General features: G+C 52.8%; 1 protein-coding gene across 1 annotated transcript; it reads left to right on the forward strand.

Moving 5' to 3' along the window:
• The first annotated feature begins 19,904 nt into the window (after window positions 1–19,904).
• Window positions 19,905–25,314, forward strand: LOC123443281 (reticulon-like protein B21). Its single transcript, XM_045119612.1, has 13 exons — window positions 19,905–20,760; window positions 20,854–20,886; window positions 20,982–21,101; window positions 21,194–21,259; window positions 21,367–21,432; window positions 21,521–21,595; window positions 21,687–21,789; window positions 21,891–21,965; window positions 22,098–22,251; window positions 22,343–22,412; window positions 22,663–22,728; window positions 24,761–24,883; window positions 24,958–25,314. The coding sequence occupies exons 1-13, from the start codon at window positions 20,154–20,156 to the stop codon at window positions 25,218–25,220; spliced, it is 1,821 nt and encodes a 606-aa protein (XP_044975547.1). The 5' UTR covers window positions 19,905–20,153; the 3' UTR covers window positions 25,221–25,314.
• The last annotated feature ends 335 nt before the right edge of the window (window positions 25,315–25,649 follow it).

The following is a 25,649-nucleotide window of genomic DNA, read 5'->3' on the forward strand; positions in this document are numbered from 1 at the left end:
TACGACGAAGCCCTGCCGGAGTAGCTCCACCACCATGGCCGGAGAATTCATCTACCCCTTCGCCCCTCTTGCTGGATCAAGAAGGCGGAGATCGTCATCGAGTTGTACGTGTGCTGAATGCGGAGGTATCGTCCGTTCGTTGCTAGATCGAGACGGAGTTCGTGGGATAGATTGCGATTTGGATTGCGAAGACGTTCGACTACATCAACCTTGGATCTTAGCGATCTACAAGGGTATGTGCATCCGATCTCTCCTCTCGTAGATGGTCATCACCATGGATAGATCTTATGTGTCTATAGGAAAAAATTGTTTCCCTTGCAACGTTCCCCAACATATCAAACTTGACAACCCTTTTCCCGCCAATAAAAAAGGTAAGGGCATATGGGATCCCCTTGTCGAATACCTCTCATGGGTGTGAACTCTCTCGTTCATCATCCATTAACAAGGACCGAGAAGGTGACACGCCGAACACCTCTCACTACAACATCTACAAAACTTTGGGCTATCCCAATCTTTTTCATTATACCTTCAAGATACAACCATTCGAGTCGGTCATATGCCTTTTGCTGTCGGTGAATACTCACAACATATGCCATAGGTAGGCTAAAGTCAATAAGAACCGAAGGGACAAAGGAGGGCGCTGGGAACGAGGTTGGTACAAGCATGGAATGCACGATGTACCCAGGTTCAGGGCTCTCCGTAGAGATAAGACCCCTAGTCCTGCCGGAGTATTTGATGTGTACGAATAGAGTACAGAGTTGCTCCTGGAGTTGTGTTGGGAGGAGGAAGAGGGGAGCAGCCGGCTCGTCTCTGCCTCTCTCTATGCGGTTCGTGAGTGTATAGTGTTGTTCGTCCGTGGAATGATCGGCCCCCTCGATGGAGGGCGACCGGGGGGTTTTATAGACGAACCCGCCGGCCTACAATATGGATAAAGGGTACAAGTGTGGGACCCGGCTGGCAGCCTCGCCGGCTGGCCAGGGGCCCACTAGAGTCTTGTCTTGTCGTTTGAGGGGCCCGCCGGCTGCATGGTCTCGATTGATAGTGGGACCAACCGGTTGGCCAATGAAGCTCTAGCGTAAGGTTGACGCCGAGCACGCGTTGTACGTCGAGCGTCGTCCAGCGAGATTCATCATGGGCAGGTAGTACAACCGCCTCCACTGTTCCCCACGCCAAGTGCAGTAATGGAGTGGGAGTGTGACGGTCCGACACTATGCTAGGTGATGGATCAGAGCCGGGGTATGTCAGCAGCGTGGCCGCCGGCGCTCGTACCTGCCGGACGCCCCGATCCAGTACCTTTGCTGAGGCGTAGCTACCTTTAATCGTAAGGTCTCATCCTGACCTACGATCTAATGTGACTTGTGATCCTCGGCCGACCAGCCTGCTTGGCTAGCCAGCTTGGGCGCAGCCGCCTCGTTCCTAGCCGGCTGGCTGGACCAGGCCGGCCCAAAAGAGGTAACCGCCTTGACTCTAGCCGGCATGGCTTGCCTGGCCGGCCAGCGAGATGGCTGCCTCGTCCCCTAGCCGGTAGGCGCAGCCTAGCCGGCCAGAAGACTTGGGCCTTAGGAAACTGTATATGTTCATGTCCTTTGAGCCGGAAATGAAGGAGCAGGCTCGATGAGCCTACCCCGGGGTTATCCCCCCGACAGTAGTCCCCGAAGCTGGAGAGGCCCGCCGCCTGTGGGCGGGCGGCCTCACCGGCTTGATGATTTGTCTTGATATTTTTGCCGTCATTCGTGACGAGGAGCGCTGGCTCCGAAACCGGTTGGCTTCGAAACGACGCTTCGGCTTCGTCGTAGGTCGCTCAAAGAGCGCCACGTGCCAGGCCCCGCGTGATGTAATGATGCTGATTACTGGTGACGGGACCGGGCCTGGGCGCTGGGTCCCGCCACGACGCCCCCTCGGCCTCCGCGCAAGAGATCCTCTGCGGATTTACTCCGCGACGGTTGGGCTTAGGGAAGCGTTACCCCCCGTAATGCAGGGGGTTAGTGGGGATCCCGTGTGCACCGGATCCCCTCCCCACGACGCTTCGTGGGAGTTTAAATGGGATGCGGGGGTTCTGAGGAGGCCATTCGCCCCCCCTTCTTGCCCCGCATCCACACTCTCTTCCTCCCTGTGCCCAGAGAGAAAGAGCTTGTATGCTTCATCTTCCTCGTCTTCGTCGCCCCAAAGCCGCCAACCCCTTAGAGTTTCAGCCGCCCGCAGCCATGGCCGGCAGTTCTTCCTCGAAAAGGTCCTCGGTGCAGAAGGCATCGTCGCAGGGAGCCTGGCTGGGCAGCGAGGTCGGCGAAGAGCACATCGAGGCGCTCCGTCATCACCGGCTGCTGCCCCCGGCCTCCCAGGTGCTGGTGCGACTCCCTGGCGCCGAGACAGCTCCCACACCTGTCGTGGGAGAGGTCGTGGTCTTCACCGAGCATTTCTACTGGGGCTTCGGGCTTCCGGCCAGCGCCTTCTTCTCCGAGTGGCTTCGCTTCTTTGGCCTGCAGTCGCATCACCTGGCACCGAACGCCATACTGCAGCTGTCGGCCTTCGTGATCCTGTGCGAGGGCTTTGTGGGGATCGAGCCCCGCGTCGATCTGTGGCGCAGCTTGTTCTTCTTCAAGCAGCAATCCATCGCCATAGAGAAATCTGAGGTGGAGAAGCTCAAGGGGCCGCGCCCGATGATGCCGTGCGGAGCCGCACTGGTGCATCACCGCTCGAAGTCGGGCTTCCCCCAGATGCCACTGTAGGTCCATCAAGCAGTGGCAGAAGGGCTTCTTCTATGTGAAGAACACCGACCCCGCCCAAGACGCCTTCAACATGCCCTCGTTCAACATCGACCCGCCGACGAGGTAGAACTGGGCGGCGAAGACCCCCAAGCCGATTCCCGAGGTGGCGTTGATCTGTGCCCACGTCGACATCTTGGAGAAGGGCAGCCTCCTTGGTCGCGACCTTCTCACCACTATGGTGACTCGCCGGATCCTGCCATTGCAGAGGCGGCCGCATCTGGTCTGTCAAATGAGCGGCCGGCATGATCCCTGCCGGCTGTCCACCAAGAGGTTCACCCCAGGCGCGGTAGCGCGAAGGGTGAACCTGATCTCCACCTCCCGCATGGACGAGGGCGGGGAATGGATGTGGGGGATGACCCTCTTCAACAGGTCATGTGCGCCTCCGATGGTAGGTGGTCTCTTTGTTCTTCGTTGTTTGTCTTCCAGCCGGCCGCGTTGTTGAGCCGGCGATCGAATCCCTTTTCGCAGTTGTACGAGAGTCTGCAGGGATCCCTCCGTCCACCCGCTCCTGACATGGACGTGTCCGACGCCTCGGAGATTGAGGACGAGGGCATGATTGAATCCCGCTCGGACTCCTCCGCCGGCTCGGAGAACCCCCTGGAGTCGGAAGGGACAGAGCCGTCTGGTGAGTACCCACGGCCCTCCGTCGCAGACTGGATGGATGACGACGAGACTCCCTCATTCTTCTCTGGTGCAACCTTCGAGGAGGACTCGGACGGGGTGGAGGAGGTCACCAGCCCGCCACTGACGCGCAGCCTGCGTCAAAGGGGCGGAGCAACTGCCGCCGACGTGGGGGCCGGGAGGAAGGGCAAGGGTACCACAGCATCCCCACCAGCTCTTAAGCGTTCGGCGCCGGGTCCTCTAGCCGGAACGTCAGCAGGAGGCGCCAAGAAGCGCCGTGGTGCTGGCCGGAGGCAGGTTCCTATGGTAGCGGGGTAAGAGTTCCTCCCTCTTCTCTTCGTTTATCTTGCGAGAAGCTTTGTTCCTTAATAACTTTGCTCGACAGGGAGGCGGAGGATGTGGAGGAGGACACCGCCTCCGCAGCCGAGCGGGCTGGCTGGGAAGCAGCCGATGCTGCCTAGAGGGAGCTTGAGACGCAGTCCAAGTGCCGGTGGGACGTGGCCGTGGAGAAGACGGTCGTGGGCCAGTCTCGCCCCAGCCGGGTCGAGAAGCCCGCGGAGAGGCGTGCGAAGGCTAGACATGACCCCTCCGCGCATGCTCGCGCGGAGGAGCCAGCTAGCGAAGCGGCTTCAAGGCACGCCCCGAGGGCTGAGGCGGGCCAGCCCTCCGAGCCGGAAGCCTCGGCGCCGGTGGATCTGGAGACGATCCATGACTCCCCCAGGGCCGAGGCGGGGCCCAACGCACCGGAGCTGATCCTGAACGCGCCGGACGCGGCCCCTGATGCGCCAGGGGTGGCTGTGGATGCGCCGGATGCGACCCATCTACCTCCCGTTGAGGAGGCAGCGCCGGCCGGGATGATGGCAGAGCCGGCCGCCGAGCCGGCACCTGGAGCCGGCGCCATCGTTGTTCCCCACCACGGCCCAGTTGCGCCAGGAGCTGGAGGCTGGGTCGGGAGCCGGCCCATAAAGACATGGCGGCCGGCCAACCTGGCACGCCTACGACTGCCCGCTGGCACCACGCTCTCCGGCGTCCCGGAGCTGGTGTCGTTGTTTAACACCGGCCGGTCCAAGGTGGAGCAGTCGGCCCGCGTGGTGTGCGGCGATATGGAGCGCCTCGAGGCCCGCACCTAGGTAAGTGCCTTCTCTTTGGATTTTGAATTTCCCCTTTTTTGCGTTAGTGGGGGCGCGACAGCGCACCCACTGGGTGTAGCCCCCGAGAATCGAGCCGGTCGATCGTCGGCCGGTCCGAATCTCTTAGAGCTTCTTTTCCTTGTTTCGCTTCTTTAGTGGGGGCGCGCTAGCGCACCCACTGGGTGTAGCCCCTGAGAATCGGGCTGGTTAAGTTTTTACCAGGCCGAATCTTAATCCTGCTTCTATTTTGCTTTTTGGCAGGAGCTTTACGATGCTCAGGCACAGGCCTACAATGAGCTGCGAACTCAGCATCTGGCAGCTGATGGCCAGATCGCCGAGCTCGAGGTCCGGCTGGGCGAAGTTGTCACAGAGCGAGATGCTCTGCGTGGTGCCGGCAACCGGCTCCAGGAGCAGTTGTCCCTTCTTCAGTCGGAGAAGAAGGAGCTCGAGGTGGCTCGCCGGGTCGAGCTGGAGCAGTTGCGCAGCACGCTGTAGGAGAAGGAGGCCTCCTTCTCTGCCGACGTGGACCGCCCTGCGTCGCTTCATCTCAAGTAGATGACCCTCAAGGACGCCGCCTTCAAGGAGAAGGAGGAGGCCCTTGTCCAGAAGCAATCGCAGTTGGCCAAGGCCTTGGAGTCTGCGGCGGCTCTCCAGGAGGAGGTTGCCCGCCTTACTCACGCGAGCAAGGTGCGGGAGCTCGAGGTCCTCGAGAGCGCCCATGAGACCGATGGCGCCTTCCATCATGAGTCTCTCTCCTTTGTTTTGTCTTTAGCTTTTTGGCCGTCTCCTCTTCTTACTGCGCCCTTGTGCCCTGGCTTTGCTATCTCAGGTCTCTTCCCTATGACCCAGGTCGCAGCCGACACTGGCGTCGAGGTGAGCCATGAGGAGCGCCGCGCGGCTGGGCAGGAGGTAAATGCTACCTCCGGCTGGAGTGTGGAGGAGATCGGGGTGGGCCTTCGGGCCCGCCTGCACGCCCTGGGCGAGTCTGTGGCTCAGCTCTAAGTTGCAGGCTCGTCGATGGTGGCGGCCCTGTGGCCGGAGGGCATGGAGCCACCGTCGATGAGCCGACTCGCCCGCTGGCTTGCAGCTGGCGGGGAACGCCTAGATGCCTGGCGTGCCTCTGCTACGTGCGCCAGAGCCTATATGGCCCTGCGCTTGGCCAAGTCCTGGTATTGGAACCTGGACTTGGGCAAGCTCGCCGCTCAGCGCGACGGCTCGGAAGCGGAGCTGCAGGGCGTGGAGGAGGCGCTGCGCGTGAGGGCCAGCGGCATCGCCGAGTATGCCGCTTGGGACGATTTTATTTTGGAGCGGGGTGAAGATGGCGGTGTGATCCGTGAAGATCTGCACGGCCTTCAGCCCTATGACCCCGATGGCAGCTCCGGCGAGGCGGCCCACGCTGTGGAATCTGCTGCCGCCTCCAGGGGTGCGGCGTATGCCGACTCCGGTGAAGATGGAGCCGGGAGCCCTCACGAAGGAGACGGCGCAACCGCCTCGGGAGCAGCCGGGGATGGTGAAGCCACCACTTCAGGAGCAGCGGCTGGGGCGAGCGATGAGGCCGCAGCCCCGTAGGTGGTGTCCTTTTTGTTTTGTTCCACCCACTGAGGGATGTAATGAACGTGGGCCGTGGGCCAATGCTTTTTTGAATGTATATATTCAACATTATATTCGTATTGCCATGCATGTTGGTTTATATCTTTATCTTTTGATTCCTGGTTGACTCCTTTTTCTCCAATCCTTGTATTCCCAAGCTTCCACCACCGCCAGCCCGATAGCCGGGAGCCGGTCTATGGCTGGGTCGAGGTTTCTGACTTTAGAACACAAGACTTAGATTTTTCGAAGCCATCAAGACTTAAAGATTAAGACATAAACCAACAGAGGCCGGCTTGAATGAGATCATAAATATGATCGAGCCAGCCCGAGTCGGTGACCCTTTGTAGCCGAACTTTGCATGCATCCGGTCTTACCTGGCGTCACCTCGCAAGCCAGACGGCTGAAGCCAGTCCGCAAGCTCGTACGAGGTGACCAGGGATCAACCGACTTACACTATGTGTTATTTTACAATAGGGAAGGCGTCCGAGCAGCTAGCGAGCCCCCGAGCTTGTTAAAGCTAGCAAGGGGTGTGCGCTGCGTAGCCTTCGAGCTTGATGAAGCCAGCAAGAGGTGTACGCAGTGTAGCCCCCAAGCTTATTGAAGCCGGCAAGGGAATCCACGGAGTGAAAACTCTCAATAAAAAGAAACATGAGGCATGCTCTTTTTATTGCATTTGTTGAGGGTCCCTGAAGAGGGAGAAAGATACATATGCATGCTCTTTCCATTGTTTGATACTTGCCTTCTAGCAATAGAATGGGTGAAGCAGCGCCGCGTTCCATGGACGCTCCGTCTCCTGGCCGGAGTCGTCCCTCTTGCGCTTCCTTGGCTTTTGGGCATCGATCAAGTAGTGAGCGTTGTTGTGCAACGCCCTACTGATGATGAAGGGTCCCTCCCATGGGGATGAGAGCTTGTGCTGGCCGGTAGTGCGCTGGATTCTTCTGAGGACCAAGTCTCCCTCCCTGAAAGAGAGAGGCCTGATCTTTTTGCTGTGGTAGTATCTCAGCTTCTGTTGATAGATGGCCGTCCGGCTCAAGGCCAGGTCCCTTGCTTCTTCGAAGAGGTCCACACCATCTTCTCTTGCCTCCTTCGCCTCCGTTTCCGTGTACAGGGTGACCCGAGGTGAGTCGAACTCGATATCCGTGGGAATAATAGCCTCGGACCCGTACACAAGAAAGAATGGAGTGAAGCCTGTTGACCGGTTGGGCGTGGTGTGGAGGCTCCATAACACAGCCGGTAGTTCTTCAATCCAGCAGCCGGCCGATCTGACCAATGGTGCCACCAGTCTTGGCTTGATGCCGGCCAAAATCAGGTCGTTGGCCCTCTCCGCTTGGCCGTTCGACTAGGGATGTGACACTGACGCCAAATCGAGCCGGATGCCTACCTTGGAACAGTAGAGCGCCAGAGCGCCTTTGGCGAAGTTGGTGCCGTTGTCGGTGATGATGCTGTGGGGAACGCCATATTGAATAGAAATATCTGTGATGAACCTGACGGCTGTGGGGCCATCAAGCTTCTTGATAGGTTTGGCTTCAATCCACTTGGTGAACTTGTCGACGGCTACCAAGAGGTGGGTCATTCCCCCATGAGCCGTCTTGAAGGGCCCTACCATGTCCAATCCCCGGACGGCGAACGACCATGACAGGGGGACGGTTTTGAGGGCCGAAGGTGGCATATGGCTCTTCGCGTTGAAGAATTGGCAGCCTTCGCATTTGTCGACCAGATCCACGGCCTCCTCGAGGGCCGTGGGCCAGTAGAACCCATGGCGGAACGCCTTGGCCACCAGGGTTCTAGAGGCGGCATGATGGCCACACTCCCCTTGGTGAATGTCTCTGAGGATCTCCTGTCCCTTTTCTGATTCGACGCAGCGTTGGAACACACCGGTCACGCTGCGCCGCACCAGCTCGCGATTGATGATGGCGTAGGCTGCAGACCTGCGTTGGATCTGCCTCGCCTCCGCCTCGTCCTGAGGAAGTTTGCCGTGAAGGAGGAAGGCCAGGATAGTTTGAGCCCATGACAGAGCCGACACAAGGGTCGCCTCCGCCTCGACCTGACTGTTAGGGGCTTCTGCAGCCCCCGAGCTTGATGGAGCCGTGGTCGTGGACTCGAGACAAGGTGTCTCCGGTGTTGCTGCGGCAGCTAGCTCGCCGTCTACCTCCATGACGTCCACCCACTAGGTGTCGAGACGACAGGATTCGAGGCAAGGCGGTGTCGGGGTTGTTGTTGTAGCCGGTGCCGCTATTGGAGTCGGCGTGGCCAACGTAGCCGGCACAGGAACTGTAGCCGGCGTAGTTGGTGGAGCCGATGGCGCTTGCACCGTGGACTCAGCCGGTGCCGCTATTGGAGTCAGCACAGCCAGCGTAGCCGGCATAGGAGCTGCGGCGGCATAGCTGGTGGAGCCGACGACGCTTGCACCGCAGAGTCAGTCGGCACGAAGATCGATGTCGACTCGGGAGACGGCCTGATAGACGGCTTATGGAGTTGCTCGAGGGAGACACCAGCTGGAATAGCCTGTCTCGTGGAGCCGATCTTTGCCAGTGTATTAGCCGCCTCATTTTCTGCCCTGGGAACGTGGTGGAACTCACAGCCCTCGAAGAGGCCGCTGAGCTGCTGGATGAGGAGCGGTAGCTTGCCATGTTGGCGTCCCTGGCGTCCCATTCGCCAGAGACTTGCTGTACCACCAAGTCTGAATCATCGAAGCATATGAGCCGCCGGATGCCAATCTCCTTGGCGAGCCGGAGGCCGTGAGCAAGTGCTTCGTACTCGGCGACGTTGTTGGAGGCGGCGAAGTGGATCTGGAGGACGTACTTGAGCTGGTCCCCTTTCGAAGACGTCAAGACGATGCCGGCTCCCAGTCCTGTCCACATCTTCGAGTTGTCGAAGTGCATCCGCCAATGCGTGGAATCTGGAGGCGGTGGCTCAAACTGGGTCTCAGCCCAGTCGACTAAGAAGTCGGCCACCACCCGAGATTTGATGGCGGTGCGGGGCTCGTACCGAATATCATGGTACACCATAGCGATGGACCATTTGGCAATCCTGCCCGTGGCATCACGGTTGCCCATGATCTCTGAAAGTGGAGCAGTGCTTACCACAGTGATGGCATGCTCTTGGAAGTATTGCTTCAACTTCTTTGCAGCAAGGTAAAAACCATAACACATTTTTTGGTAATGTGGATAGTTCTTCTTGGAGGCGGACAGAACCTCACTAAGGTAGTAGACAGGACACTGCACTGGCAGGGCCTTCCTCTCCTCCTTGCGCTGAACTACCAACACTACGCTAACCACGCGAGTGGTCGCTGCAATGTATATGAGTATGGGTTCCCTTTCAGACGGCGCTGCCAAGATTGGCAGGCTCGAGATGGCCCGCTTGAGGTCGCGGAAGGCTTTGTCCGCCTGGTCGTTCCACTCGAACTTCGTTATCTTCTTCATGAGCTGGTAGAGTGGAAGGGCCTTCTCGCCAAGCCGGCTGAAGAACTAGCTAAGGGATGCCAGGCAGCCGGCGAACTTCTAGACGTCAAGGATTCGAGTCGGCCGAAACATTCGATCGATGGTGCCGATCTTCTCGGGGTTCGCCTCGATGCCGCAGGAAGACACGAAGAACCCCAAGAGTTTGCCGCCTGGAACCCCAAAGACGCACTTCTCCGGGTTGAGCCGGATCTTGTACTCGTGCAGGTTGTTGAACGTCTCCCGCAAGTTGTCGAGGAGGCTGAAGTGTTGCTTCGTCTTGACGACGATGTCATCCACATGGACGTGGATGTTTCTGCCGATCTGTGGCAGTAGGCACTGCTGCATGCAGCGTTGGAATGTTGCACCTGCGTTCTTCAGACCGAACGTCATGGTGGTGTAGCAGTAGGCCCCGAAGGGCGTGATGAAGGAGGTCTTTAGGCGATCAGCTGGATCCAGCTTGATTTGATGGTAGCCCGAATAAGCATCCAGAAACGACAGCAATTCGCAGCCTCCAGTGGAGTCGATCACTTGATCTATCCTAGTCAACGCGAAAGTGTCTTTCGGACAGGCCTTATTCAGGCTAGTGTAGTCGATACACATTCGCCAGGTGTTGTTCTTCTTCAGCACCAAGACTGGATTAGCCAGCCAGTCCGTGTGGAAAACCTCCACGATGAAGCCGGCTGCAAGGAGTCGGGTGATCTCTTCTCCGATCGTGCGTCGCTTCCCCTCGGCGAAGCGGCGCAAAGGTTGTTTCACCGGCTTTGCATCCGGTCACACGTGAAGTTTGTGCTTGATACGTCTCCAACGTATCTATAATTTTTGATGGTTCCATGCTATTATCTTGTCAACTTTGGATGTTTTATATGCATGAATATGCTATTTTATATCTTTTTTGGGACTAACCTATTAACTCAGTGCCAAGTGCCAGGTTCTGTTTTTTCCGTGTTTTTGGCCCATTTTCAGACGGAGTCCAAATGGAATGAAACTTTACGATGATTTTTTTGGACCAAAAGAGACCCCCGAAGCTTTGGACGAAGGCCAGATGGCCCACGAGCGAGTCACAAGCCCTCACGCCGACACCACCCCCCCCCCCCCCCGGTGGTGGCGAGCAAACTTGTGACCTCCTCGTGGGCCCAACTGACGCAATTCTATCGCCATAAATTCCGATAAATTCAGAAACCCCCAAAAAGAAACCTATATCGGGAGTTCCGCTGCCGCAAGCCTATGTAGCCACCAAAAACAATGGAGTATCTAGGTGACATTAGGGTCTTGGTTGATATGTATCTTAAGATGTTATTCTAGTACGAACTCTTGAATAGATCGATCAGAAAGAATAACTTTGTGGTTGTTTCGTACCCGACAATAATCTCTTCGTTTGTTATCCGCTATTAGTGACTTTGGAGTGACTCTTTGTTGCATGTTGAGGGCTAGTTATATGATCCAATTATGTTATCATTGTTGAGAGAACTTCACTAGTGAAAGTACGAACCCTAGGCCTTTTTTCCACGCATTGCAATACCGTTCGTTCTTACTTTTGTTACTAGTTACCTTGCTGTTTTTGTAATTTCAGATTATAAAAACCTATATCTACCATCCATATTGCACTTGTATCACCATCTCTTCGCCGAACTAGTGCACCTATACAACTTACCATTGTATTAGGTGTGTTGGGGACACAAGAGACTCTTTGTTATTTGGTTGCAGGGTTGCTTGAGAGAGACCATCTTCATCCTACGCCTCCCGTGGATTGATAAACCTTAGGTCACCCACTTGAGGGAAAATTGCTACTGTCCTACAAACCTCTGCACTTGGAGGCCCAACAACGTCTACAAGGAGAAGGTTGCGTAGTAGACATCAAGCTCTTTTCTGGTGCCGTTGCCGGGGAAGCTAGGTAAGCGGCACTCACCTCCCGTCAACGAAGCTCCTTTCTGGCGCCGTTGCCGGGGAGGTTAGCGCTTGAAAGTATATCTTTAGATCTTGCAATCGAATCTTTTTGTTTCTTCTTCTTTTTTGTCTTGCATTGTCTTCTCCTTTTTTGTCCTTTTTTGTCGTTAATGTGATATACCTAGTTAATTGATAGTGCTAAAACCTAGTTAATGTGATTATCTTCTCCTTTTTTGTCTTGCAACCTCCACCACAGTCCACACCATCTATAGTGCTAAAACCATGGCTCACGCTCATGTATTGTGTGATAGTTGAAAAGGTTTGAGAAAGTAAAGGTGTGAAACAATTACTTGGCCAATACCGAGGTTGTGCATGATTTAAATTCGTTGTGCAATAATGATAGAGCATAGCCAGACTATATGCTTTTGTAGGGATAACTTTCTTTTGGCCTTGTTATTTTGAAAGTTCATGATTACCTTGCTAGTTTGCTTGAATTATTATTGTTTCCACGTCAATAGAAAACTATTGTTTGAATCTAATGGATCTGAACATTCATGTCACGTGAGAGAAGTTATAAAGGAAAACTATGCTAGGTAGCATGCAACATCAAAAATTCGTTCTTTATCACTTCCTTACTCGAGGGCGAGCAGGAGTTAAGCTTGGGGATGCTTGATACGTCTCCAACGTATCTATAATTTTTGATGGTTCCATGCTATTATCTTGTCAACTTTGGATGTTTTATACGCATGAATATGCTATTTTATATATTTTTTGGGACTAACCTATTAACTCAGAGCCAAGTGCCAGTTTCTGTTTTTTCCGTGTTTTTGGCCCATTTTCAGACGGAGTCCAAATGGAATGAAACTTTACGATGATTTTTTTTGGACCAAAAGAGACCCCCGACGCTTTGGAAGAAGAACAGATGGGCCACGAGGGAGTCACAAGCCCTCACGCCGCCACCACCCCCCCGGTGGTGGCGAGCAGACTTGTGACCTCCTCGTCGGCCCAACTGACGCAATTCCACCGTCATAAATTCCTATAAATTCAGAAACCCCCAAAAAGAAACCTTGATCGGGAGTTCCGCTGCCGCAAGCCTCTGTAGCCACCAAAAACCAATCTGGAGCCCGTTCTGGCACCCTGCCGGAGGGGGAATCCATGTCCGGTGGCCATCTTCATCATCCCGGCGATCTCCATGACGAGGAGGGAGTAGTTCTCCCTCGGGGCTGAGGGTATGTACCAGTAGCTATGTGTTTGATCTCTCTCTCTCTCTCGTGTTCTTGAGATGTCTTGATCTCGATGTACCATGGGCTTTGCTACTATAGTTGGATCTTATGATGTTCTTCCCCCTCTCCTTCTTGTAATGAATTGAGTTTCCCCTTTGGAGTTATCTTATCGGATTGAGTCTTTGAGAACACTTGATGTATGTCTTGCAGGTGTCTATCTACTGTGATCAACTTGCGGGTTTGTGACAATTGGGAACCTATGCATATGGGTTGGCACACGTGGATTCATGTGAGTACTTGATGTATGTTTTGGTGATCAACTTGCGGGTTTGTGACATTGGGGACCTATGCACATGGGTTGGCACACGTTTTGACTCTCTGGTAGAAACTTTGGGGCACTCTTTGAAGTTCTATGTGTTGGTTGAATAGATGATTCTGAGATTGTGTGATGCATATCGTATAATCATGCCCACGGATACTTGAGGTGATAATGGAGTATCTAGGTGACATTAGGGTCTTGGTTGATATGTATCTTAAGATGTTATTCTAGTACGAACTCTTGAATAGATCGATCAGAAAGAATAACTTTGTGGTGGTTTCGTACCCGACAATAATCTCTTCGTTTGTTCTCCGCTATTAGTGACTTTCGAGTGACTCTTTGTTGCATGTTGAGGGCTAGTTATATGATCCAATTATGTTATCATTGTTGAGATAACTTCACTAGTGAAAGTATGAAACCTAGGCCTTGTTTCCACGCATTGCAATACCGTTCGTGCTCACTTTTGTTACTAGTTACCTTGCTGTTTTTGTAATTTCAGATTACAAAAACCTATATCTACCATCCATATTGCACTTGTATCACCATCTCTTCGCCGAACAAGTGCACCTATACAACTTACCATTGTATTAGGTGTGTTGGGGACACAAGAGACTCTTTGTTATTTGGTTGCAGGGTTGCTTGAGAGAGACCATCTTCATCCTACGCCTCCCGCGGATTGATAAACCTTAGGTCACCCACTTGAGGGAAAATTGCTACTGTCCTACAAACCTCTGCACTTGGAGGCCCAACAACGTCTACAAGGAGAAGGTTGCGTGGTAGACATCAGTGCTCGACGTACTTCCTCGGAACAGCCGGCATGTCCTTGGGGGACCATGCAAAGATGTCCCGATTCTCACGGAGGAAGTCGACGAGCTCGCCTTCCTATTTGGGGCTGAGGCCAACCCCGATGGTTACACACTGCTTTGGGTTGGCAGGGTCGAGTGGGACCTGCTTGGTCTCTTTGGCCGGCTTGAAAGAGCCCTCACCGGCCGACTGGGACGGAGGAGAAGGAATCGCCGGCTGCTCAGTAGCCTGGGCCGCGAAGCCGGTCGATCTGCCGCTTCTCCTCTGCAATCACCAGGGCGTCGGCGAGGCGGCTGCTATCTTGGGCACACTCGAGCGACTTCTTGTAGTCGCCAACAACAGTGATGATGCCCTTGGGACCCAACATCTTCATCTTCAGGTAGGCGTAGTGCGGAATAGCCATAAATTTGGCCAGAGCCGACCTTCCCAGCGGCGCGTGATACGGGCTGCTGAGGTCCACTACCTCGAACCATATGGGCTCTCGGCGGAAGTGAGCTTTGTCGCCGAAAAGAATGTTCAGCTGGATCTTACCAATGGGCGAGCAGGACTGCCCAGGCACGATGCCATGGAAGACAGTACTGGTCGGCAGGACGTCCGTCTCCTTGAGTCCGAGCTTGAGGAGAGTGTCGAGGTAGAGGATGTTGATGCTGCTGCCACCATCGACCAGCACCCGGGAGAATCGGCAGGTGAGCCTCTTGGAGGCGAAGGTGGGGTCGAGGACGAGCGCGTATGACCCCGGGTTGGGCATCACCGCACGATGGTCCAACCCGGCTCCATGTGATTGGTTTGTCTGACCAATGCATGTACTCGGGAACCGGGGGAACCGTGGCATTCACCTCGCGCCGCCTCTAGCGCAGGTTGTGCTTGTTGTCGCCTTCACTGGTGAAGATGACGAATGCTCCATCTTGATGAGGGTAGTCGTCATGGAGGTGGTCGTCGTCGTGAGGCGGCAGCGGCGGAGTCAGAGCAGGACCAGGAGCCGGTGCACGAGGTGCCACCTGCGCACCTAGGGGAGCCGGCAGGCCATCCCCTTGCGATAGCCGGCGTGCAAAGCTGCATTGTCGAAGGGTATGGGTGGATGGCTGCGCCCCAAAATGTATCTTGCAGGGAGGGTCGAGCAGTTGCTCGAAGGACTGTCTGGGCAGCCAGTTGGTGTTGTTCCTGTTGGAACGCTTCCGCGAAGGGCCGGCTTGAGGAGCCGACGTCTCGCCCTCCACGCTGGCTACCAACTTGCTGTTGGAGAGCGAATCCATCTGATCTACCTTGCGCTTGTTGTTGTTCTGGCCGCCTCGGTTGTCCCCAGCCGGCTTGGGAGTAGCCGGCGTAGGGACAACCTTGTCCGAGGCGGTCACCTTGACGCGCATCGCTGAGTCGGCCGTGGCGTACTTGTCCGCCTTGGCCATGAGCACCGCCAGAGAGGTGGGCTCGGAGCACATAAGCTTGTGCTTGAGGAGGGTGTCGTCTCGGCAACCGTCGATGAAGTACTGGATGGCTTGTACCTCATGCACCCCCTCACAGGAGTTCCGGAGCTCCGTTCACCGCGTGACGTAGTCGCGAAGGGGTTCGTCGGGCTTCTGGACGCACATGGCCAGCTCGCGAGGCCAGCCAGGACGTTTGTAGGTGCCAGTGAAGTTGCGGACGAATGCCTCCTCAAAATCTACCCAGGAGTTGACGCTGCTGGCCGAAAGGCTGTTAAGCCAAGTCCGAGCCGAGCCGGCCAACATGAGTGGCACGTAGCGGACCGCTGCGCGCTTGTTGCCTGTGGCAATGCCGACGGTCATGGTGTAATCAATCAGCCAGTCCTCTGGCTTTGCCGTGCCATTGTATTTGGGCGTGTCCCGAGGCAATGTGAAACCTCGGGGGAATGGCTCCCCTCGGATCCGGGGGCCGAAGCAGGCCGGACCGATGGGATCGTCCTCCTCTAGGAGGGCTGACTGGGCCAGGACGATGAGACGCTGGCGGGCGTCCCGATCATCCTGGGAAGTGTGAGCGCCAACCCGAGTGGCGAGAGGGGAGGCGCCTCGCGAGCCAGAGATATGAGTTCTTCACGGGTGAAGAATCTCACACTCCGAATCGCCCTCGTCGCCCCCGCGACGCAAGCCCGAAGTGTGCTCGCTCTGGCGCTGGGAGCGCCGGTCTTGGCTTCCCTCGCCCCTCCGGCCGGAGGGACGATGCAAGGAAGACCCTTCTACATGATGCTGACCGCTAGGGTTGCGGCGTGTTCCGGGGTTGGGTCCCGGAGACTCTGACTGGGCTTGACCGGGGTCAAGCCGAGTGTGTTGCTAGTTGGCGGCGTCAAGGAGATCCTTGAACAGCTTCTCCTGGAAAGCGCGCTCGTCGCCTTCCAGGCTCTCCATCTCCTCCATGGCTGCCTAAGCCGCTCGCATGTTGGCCGCACGGGTCTCGTAGGTGGGCAGATCGCCACCTAGGACTTTGGCAATGAACCGGCCGCGGCTGCGGACCGATCCAAGCCGGCTAGGGGCCTCGGAAATCAGAGTGGGGCCGTATGCGGAGTTATACTCGCGCTGCATGGCCTTCATCCGACGCTTTGCCGAGGCGACGGCGATGCCCTCCTCCAAGATACGCTTGCGAGCTTCCTCCAGTGAGGCCCGGGCGTCAGCAGGGTTTGCGGAAGCAGCGACGGGTGTCTTTAGGCCAGCGATGGCGTCCCGAAGAGTATCTGCGGTGGCAGCAGCAGGCTCACCAGCGTCTGTTGACGCTTTGCCATGAGCCGCGCTGGTGCCAGCGCCGATAACCGTCACCTCCACGACGTTGGAGACGGCATCAACGTGGTATGGGGTGAAGAACCCCACCAACGGCGGAGGGCCGTTGAAGACGAGGACGTTGCTGGGATATACGTCATGGGCAGGCGTCTCAGCGATAGAGAGCCTGCTGAAGCTGGCGCAGAGCGCCTCAGCGTCGAAGTCCTCGCCGAAGTAGCGCGGACCGTCGTTGAGGCGCAGGTCGCTGAAGAGAACGCTGAGGTTCTCCATAGCAACGACGACGACGCTAGGAAGAGCCTCGTCATCAGAATCTTCGTCTGAATCCGCATGGCGGACGGGGCCGTCGATCATCATCGGTGTTGCCTCGTCGAAAGCAGGCTCCATGGGCATGCAAACCGATCCGGAGTGTTTGATGTGTATGAACAGAGTACAGAGTTGCTCCTGAAGCTGTGTTGGGAGGAGGAAGAGGGGAGCAGCCAGCTCGTCTATGCCTCTCTCTATGCGGTTGGTGAGTGTGTAGTGTTGTTCGTCCGTGGAATGATCGCCCCCCTGCATGGAGGGCGACTGGGGGGTTTATAGACGAACCCGCCGGCCTACAATATGGATAAAGGGTACAAGTGTGGGACCCGGCTGGCAGCCTCGCCGGCTGGCCAGGGGCTCACTAGAGTCTTGTCTTGTCGCTTGAGGGGCCCGCCGTCTGCAAGGTCTCGATTGGCAGTGGGACCCGCCGGCTGGCCAATGAAGCTCTCGCATATGGTTGATGTCGAGCACGCGCTGTACGTCGAGCGTCGTCCAGCGAGATTCTTCATGGGCAGGTAGTACGACCGCCTCCACTGTTCCCCACGCCGAGTGCAGTAATGGAGTGGGAGTGCGACGGTCCGACACTATGCTAGGTGATGGATCAGAGCCGGGGTAGGTCAGCAGCGTGGCCGTCGACGCTCGTACGTGCCGGATGCCCCGATCCAGTACCTTTGCTGACGCGTAGCTACCTTTAATCGTAAGGTCTCATCCTGACCTACGATCTGATGAGACTTGTGATCCTCGGTCAGCCAGCCTGCTTGGCTAACCGGCTTGGGCGCGGCCGCCTCGTTCCTAGCCGGCTCACTGGACCAGGCCGGCCCAGAAGAGGTAACCGCCTCGACTCTAGCCGACAGGGGTTGCCTGGCCGGCCAGCGAGATGGTTGCCTCGTCCTCTAGCCGGTAGGCGCAGCCTAGCTGGCCAGAAGACTTGGGCCTTAGGAAACTGTATATGTTCATGTCCTTTGAGCTGGAAATGAAGGAGCAGGCTCGAAGAGCCTACCCCGGGGTTATCCCCCCGACAATGGCACAATGGGGTTTTTTCTTACTCCTATTACTCTTCATGAAATGCAAACACTCGTTTGCTGCAATGACATTGTCTGCAACTTTTTTTGACAATCTTGCCAAACTTTATTAAGGATCAATAATGTTTACACGCAAAAAGAGCAGCTCCCCTGGTTGGCCCAACCATACGTGGCGTTCAAACCCAAGTGTTAGAGCATGCTTAGCAAGATTGTAAGCCTCGAAATTTGAGCTCCTAAACTCATAAACTATATTACATGAAGCGAAAAAACGAGAACGATCTATTATTTCATATATTATAGCTCAGTATTCCATTGCCGATTTATTCTCTAGATCGCCTACAACTCTCTTGCAGTCCGAAGCAATATGGATCTTACTAACATACACGTCCTTTGCCGGAGCTTGTCCTTAGCGAATAGCAAGAGCTTCCAGCATTGCAACATTGGATATATGCTTGAACTTGATCGCCGAAGGCCATGGAAAATGACCCGCCTGGTCTCGACAGATTGCTGCAAAAACATCAAAGGTACCCTCGCCCGCTATTGCCACATCTGTATTGAGCTTTGCATGGCCCTCCGGTGAAGGCTGCCATGAATCCGACCGAGGCGGGGCACTCCCGCAACCCACTTGAGTTATTTTTTAGCTACTTGGAGATCTCGAAGATATGACGTGATGAATGCATTGGTTGAGAAAAGGGCTCTCATTATCTTCATGTATAGCATGTCTTCGTGCTCGCCACACTGCCCATAATGTCACCGCTACGCGGGTAAACTCACCATGGGACAATGATTCATGCAATGTAAACAACAAGTTCCTTGCATTCATCGACAAATTGTCGACCATAGTCTCCACTGTTTCTTCCGAGCGTAGGGACGAGACACTTCTTGTTGTAACGTAGTCTATGAGTGCATGTTTCCAACTATCTCGTGACGCACAAAAAGCATAAACCTTCGTAGTGAACATGTTACGATGGTGTAGAAGGCTAGATGTGGGGATTGTTTCATGGCACAATCTCAATAGGAACACCTTGATCTTCGAGGATACCTTCATATGCCAAAGTGATGTCCACGCCCCTTCTTCCATGGAGACATTCGAATGACCCCCTACCGGTTATAACAAAGCTTCATTCTTTATCTTCGTACCTAACAGAAGCTTGTAAACTGATCTCACCGAAACCTTTCTCTTTCATCTTCTCCTCAAGCCCAAAAAACTAAGGTAATGATTTCGCACCACTAGGCCGTGTCACCCGGGAGCTCGGCGCCGGCTAGGAGAACCATCACCCACACGCATATAAAATGGGCGACCCAGTTTCACGGCTGAAATTTCTACCGAAAACCCAAAAAAGCAAAAAAAAAAGTGAACACAAAAAGTTCATAAAAGCAGAAAATGGTTCACAAAATTTAAAAGAAAATATAATGAATTCAAAAAATTCACTATGATCTAAAAAAAGTTCACGGATTTTGGAAATTAGTTCATGAATTTGAAAAAAAAAGTTTTTAAAAAGTTCATTGAACAGATTTTTTTTCACAAATCTTTAAAAAGTTCATCAATTTCAAAAAAAAATCATCAAATTTCAAAAAAAAAATCAAAATTTGAAAACAGTTCGTCGATTTAAAAAAAGTTCATAGAATTTTAATTAGAAAATTTATAAATTTTTTAAAATGGTTCAATGATTTGGAGAAAAGTTTCTTCGTTTGAAAAAAAGTTAATCAAAAAAGGGCTGCGCTTTCTCAAAAAAATAAAAAGTTTATAGAAAGTAAAATAGAAATGAAAAAGTAATAAAAAGAGTAAAGAAAAGAAACAAAAAGAAAAAACGAAAAATCAAAGAAAAATCAGTCATGAAAAAACCCATCTAAAAAGTTTTTAAAAACTTCACAAAACCGAAAAAATCTCCCTCCCGTTGGACCGGCCCTTGACCGAGCGCTGCAGGCGCCTAAGAAAAATGCACTTTAACCGACGCCTACGGCGCCAAATAGGATGTGCCGTGTCATCCACCATACCGGCCCCTTCACCACCACGTTGGGTCTTAAGCAGGAGCCCACCATGTGAGGCCGAATCTCATCTTTTCCTACTGCTTGATCCCTTCACCGCACCGCACGCATCACTTCCCCTGCTTCCTCCGACTAGATCGAGCTGCTGTTGCGTTTGAGGCTCTGGCGCACGACCGCCGAGTGAGCCCCTTACTACCCCTCTTTCCGACACACTGGACATTTATACAGGGAGAGAGAGAAAGTGTGAGAGTGCAGAACAAGGCACTGTGAACAACCAGACGGAGCAGAGTAGGCAGAGCACAGACACCAGGGCAGAGCTGATCAGAGCTGCTAGTCTAGAAGAATGCAGCAGCCGGGGGCCGCCGCGGCCAGCACGAGAAGGCGCCTCACGGTGCCGAGGCGGGCCCCCGCGGCGGCGTCGGTGTGGGAGACGCGGATGGAGATGGACGAGGTGAAGGGCGGCGTCAAGGTCTTCAGCGAAGGCGCCGACGACGCCGACGAGGAGGGCATGCGGGTGTACAGCCGCCTGCGACGGAATCAAAGCGACGGCGGCGGCGCGGGCGCGGGCGCGGGCACGGCCGCGGCGGCCAAGAAGAGGAGGAACTGGAAGGCGTCGGAGCCGGTCACGGCGATCGCGGAGCTGCGCAAGTCGCGCTCCGACGCGGCGGCGACGGCGGGTGCGGTGGTGGCCAAGCGGGCGGTGGCGAGGGTCACCACGCCGGAGAAGAAGCTCGCGGCCGAGGTGAAGGAGGTGGTGGTGGTGGAGGTGGAGAAGGCGCCATTGCCTCAGCCCAAGGATATTGAAGCGGAGGCAGAGGAGGACCAGGAGGAGTGGGAAGAAGAGCTGGAAGCAGAGGAGCAGGAGGAGGAGGAGGAGAAGGAGGTGGTAGATCAAGATCAGGCGGCCATTGACGAGGACGAAACTGATCAGCCGACAGCTCCCAATCAAGGCAAGAAATAAATTCGTTGACTGTTTCCGCCCGAATTCGTTTCTTGACGAACCAGTTTTGCAAATGCGATCTTGATTTGGCGTCATATTGCAGCGGACGAACAAGATCTTGCGCCACCGACAAAAAGTGAGAGCAAATTCGGATTTTGCTTTCCCCCCTTTCGTTATCGCTTTGGCAATTATTCTTGTGTTGTAATGGTAGGATTATCTCTGCAAGTGTAGGAGTGATCAGGCCGGTGGCAGCACCGGTTGAAGATGAGAGAGCAGCCAATCCAGAGCCGACGAAACTTGCTGCCGCTGTCAATCTCCGGGCGATGAACCCAGAGCCCATGACCCCTCCAGGTGAATTTATCCTCCCTGGACGCAGAGCGGTGCGAATTCATCTGAATTCTCAGTCCATTTTTTCTGACTTCCTTGGCCGTCCCAAAATGCAGCGAATAAGAAATCGACACCGGTGGTAATCCACAGGACGGACCCAGAGTCGGCAAGAACTTCTCCAGGTAACTTCGCTGCGAATTTTCCAAGAGAAATTTGGTACGCAATTTGCATTTCCTGAGTTAACGTTGATCGACTACCTGAAAAATGAGAAATTGTTGGTGTTGTTCAGAGAAGAAAGCTTCGCCGGTAATCGGTCGACGGTTCCCGAAGCAAGAGCCTGTCGACGCTCCACCTGGTGAGTGCCATTTGCCCGTTCCTTCTGAGTTCTTGGTCTTCTTCTTATTTTGTGGTTTATTATCGATGCATTTTTGTTGGTTCTAAAGAGGAAGAAGAGTATGAGGAGATCCAGGGCAGGCCGTCGGCTCTTAGCACAAGCAATCGGAGAATGCAGAATATCGGTTAGTGCTGCTGTACGCGCTTTACAAGTTGTACCAGCTTGGCGCTTTTAATCTTCTTTCAGGTTTAATTTTGTTAGCACTGTTATTTTAGTGGATTTGGTAATGTGGAGAGATGTGTCAAAGTCTGCATTTGTGTTTGGATTCGGGACCTTTTCGCTCATCTCCTGCTCCTATGCCAAAGACCTCAACTTCAAGTAAGTTACTGCACTCTTACTCTTAAAAGTGGCAAAGAAACCAGTGTTTTAGCAGTAAATACATTTTCTAAACATCCGATTAAAATCTCTCGATCGCACAGCACAATAACAGCGGCTTCGTACTTAGGCCTGGTATACCTTGGTCTAAGATTCCTCTGCAAGTCCTTGCTCAACAGGTAATAAAAAAAAAATCCCAGATTAGTTTACATGCATAGTCTTCCCCTGTGTTCTGTACGTTTTTTTTTTTTGAGCTGCCCTGTGTTCTGTACGTACTCCACTAATCCACCCTTGCGTTGAAATGGATGCAGAGGTGAGAGTGTGGAGTGTGATGATGAGAGGTCCCACTACCTGGTAGGTGAGGAGGATGCCGTGTGGCTGCTGAGGCTGGTGCTGCCCTACGTCAACGAGGTGCTCCTGAACCTCAGGTCCCTCTTCTCCGGCGAGCCAGCAACCACCATGAAGGTAAAAACCAGAATGTACTAGTACTACCAGCTAGCACTGGCATGCGTCTCTAGATTTGTACTGACAGAGCGGCACATGTGCTGTGCTGCAGCTGGCGCTGCTGCTGTTTGCGATGGCCCGGTGTGGCAACTTTGTCACCCTCTGGACCCTGGCCAAACTGGGTATGTGTCCCTCTCTGTCTGTCTATTAGTCATTCTCTTCCCTGTGGAGCATCTTCTGTGCTTCATTTCACCATGTAGCTAAACGGATATTCAGAGATTGAATGGGAAATGGGCATTTTGTTAGAAAAATGCAGGTTACATTCTCTCGCGCACAGTCTTACGCGTGTGTGTGTGTGTTAGGACGGACCACAGGCATCACCCAGTGCTGCTGTTACTGACTTTTTTGTGCCATCCGTTGGTGGTTTTGCAGTGTTCTTTGGCATCTTCACCATTCCCAAGGTGTGCTCATCTTACTCCACGCAGCTCGCCAGATATGGTAAGTGCAACGAAAGCTCTCCTTTTTGTATGTTAATATATCTTCATGTTTTTCGATGACGAAAATGCACAAAGAGAACGAATTTCAACCATTATTCGCACTCGCGTTGATTTTGCGGAGTATTGTACTAGTCTGCCTTAATTTTTTGTCCATGGGGACAGCTGCTTATGCTTTGGTGTTAAATAATAGAATTGTGGTTGTTGGATCCAAGTTTTGTCCACTGCAACATGGTAGTACTATGCTATTTTTACTGGTCCCCATGGTACAATGGCATCATGTGCATAGATAAAGGACTACTAGGTAAAATAACATGGGGTGGAGTAAATTGTGAGCAGGACACACGAATTTTATCAAGATAGTAGTACTACTTCATTATAGTGATTTTAAATTTGTTGCCATTTGAGCTGGTACATATGCCTCGGATACATGTGGGTATGCACCAGGCTACCAGTGGTACTCCACTGTGGCACGATTAAGTAGACTAATTACCTGCAGATTCGCCGCAGTTCTAAATGTTCGTGCTTATTCTGGCATATGGGTTACTTGTGCTTGCTTGTTCCTTGATTCGGTAACTTTTAGCTTTGGAGAAAAAGTTTGGTGAAAACAGAAAAGGTAAATTATGTAGGCCCAGAGGTAACTTTTGTGTGGGAGAGGGAGCATGCATGGTTATTTTCTCTACCTTTTGCACGTGGGAGGTGTCGTTGATGCGGTGGGTTAGGCATCAAAGATGTGAAATTGCATGATAGATGCTGTACGCCTGTACTCCAGGTAGCCCCCACTTCGTCTCCTTTTCATCTTTGCTAGACAATTGCCCGTTGCAACGGGGGCATAAATATTCTAGTGTTACCTGACATATTAATGTGACTTTGTAAAAATAGATTTCATTTTGTAAACACTTGCTCCGTATTTGGTAAGAGGTGGGCAGTTGAGGCGGTTTTTAGGGAAACCGGTGGAAAACAAAGCTAAGGTGGAAAAAAATTCAAACGGGGAGAATGAGGGAAAACTTAAGTAAATTGGATGAAGGACCAGCGAAAAACCTTACATCTTTTTAAATAGGAGAGATGTGTTTCTTTTTTTAAAAGATGGAGAGAGCATGGAAAAGTGAAAAGAATCTCACCAACTGCTGACGTTGGTCTCATCAGTGGTGTTGGGTCTCATCATTGGTGTCGTTATGGGTAAAACATGTTACCATTAATTAGAATAGTATTGTATTGATTTAGTTGTGTCAGGTTTTGAGCAGACAACACAATTTTAATTTGTAGTGGCTTGGATATATGCACCCCTAGTTTAGTTGCTGCATCTCCGCAAAAAAAAAAGTTCAGTTGGTGCAGTTTATAGTTTTGTGACTTAGTGTTTCATATGATGAAGTTGTTTGTGATGATGAATGTTGCATCATAGATAGTTTAACGATTCTATCAGTCATCAAGTCCATTAGTGACTTCACTGATTTGTGAAGGTGGTAGGTATCTCGTTGCTGTCCAAACATATACTTCCTCCGTTCCTAAATATAAGTCTTGTTAGAGATTTCACAACGGACTACATACGAAGCAAAATGAGTGTATCTATATTTTAAAGTATCTCTATATACATCCATATGTGGTCCGTACTAGAATCTCTAGAAAGACTTATATTTAAGAACGGAGGAAATATATGTGTGCACTTGGGTATTATCTTTACCAGAAATTTAGATTTTGTGCAGACAACCATTCAGGCATATATAGCAAAGAAGTTTGATATACTGGCTAGATCTAGTAGTCGATGCCATTGACTACCAAGTACCAACCATGGCATTGAGCCTAAGTTTTCCTTTTGCTTTCCAAATGAAAAAAAAAACTTCAGACGAAGATGAAGAAACATATATGTCATGAAGTTTTGTCTTTTCCATGGTGCCCTGTCCATTCTCAGAAAATAAATAAATAAACAGGGAAACATCAGATGAAATTAAGGACATGTTCTAGAAATTAATTTGCTCCTTCTCTGCTGCGTAATTTTATACTTAGTACCAAATCGATTTGCTGTCTATGCATGCCAGGTAAGTTTTGGCTGGAGAGGTTCAGGGATGCATGGGAGTCTTGCTCCCACAAAAAGGCGGTTGTCGCAGCCGTCTTCACCCTTGTCTGGAATGTCTCCTCCACGGTGGCCCGTGTCTGGGCTGGTAATCTCTTCTAGCTTCTACCCTGACATCTTTGACATGAATGTTAACTGTGTTCATTTGACATGTTTCTGCAGTGTTCATGCTGGTGGTGGCGATGAAGTGCTACCAGCAGCGCATGATGAAGTTTGGCTGGAGCAGCTCGGTGGGGGAAACCGCTGAGAATGATGAGCCGCAACAGCAGCAGGATGAGTCCCCGGCCAAACCTGCCCAGACAGAGAAGGCGCATGATATCGGGTCTCATGGCTTCGTGGCAGTGCGAAACCGGCGAATGCCGGTCTCTGGCGAGTTTGCCAGGGAGAGGCTTAGGGCGAGAGGCGGCATTCAGCCAAGGTGTTAGTTTGTGTGCACCAGACTTTGTTGAATGGGTGTTCTCCTGATGTTGAAGAACTCTAGTGGCAAAAGAAATAATAAGTTCGACCATGAAACAGTAATCATTGTTGGAAATATGAGCAATTTACCATAGGATTTTATTAAAAAAAAGCTAGGAAAAACATGATTATCATAAAATAGATGAAACAAGACATGGAATATAAAGATGAGACGACGAAAGACATGTGTACATATGATCTAGAAGAGAACATATGTAGAACCGTTCTATATACACAAGGCATCATATGAAGTGATGAGCAGAAACGGAAAATATCTAGAAATGAAACTATACCAAAAAGTTGCGGTAGGAACTCAACGAAAAAGAACATGAGTACGTACTGAGTTGCAGCAGCAGTAGGGTTGGCGTTGTCGTTGGCCATGTTACCGAAGAGGTGGT

Source organism: Hordeum vulgare, chromosome 3H (assembly GCF_904849725.1).
Source record: "Hordeum vulgare subsp. vulgare chromosome 3H, MorexV3_pseudomolecules_assembly, whole genome shotgun sequence".
Classification (NCBI taxonomy): domain Eukaryota; kingdom Viridiplantae; phylum Streptophyta; class Magnoliopsida; order Poales; family Poaceae; genus Hordeum; species Hordeum vulgare.

Coding starts and splice junctions, on each gene's coding strand:
- LOC123443281 (XM_045119612.1), top strand. CDS start 20,154: ATGCAGCAGCCGGGGGCCGCCGCGGCCAGCACGAGAAGGCGCCTCACG. Junction 21,596..21,686: donor TCGGAGAATGCAGAATATCG/GTTAGTGCTGCT, acceptor CTGTTATTTTAG/TGGATTTGGTAATGTGGAGA. Junction 24,884..24,957: donor GGTGGCCCGTGTCTGGGCTG/GTAATCTCTTCT, acceptor ATGTTTCTGCAG/TGTTCATGCTGGTGGTGGCG.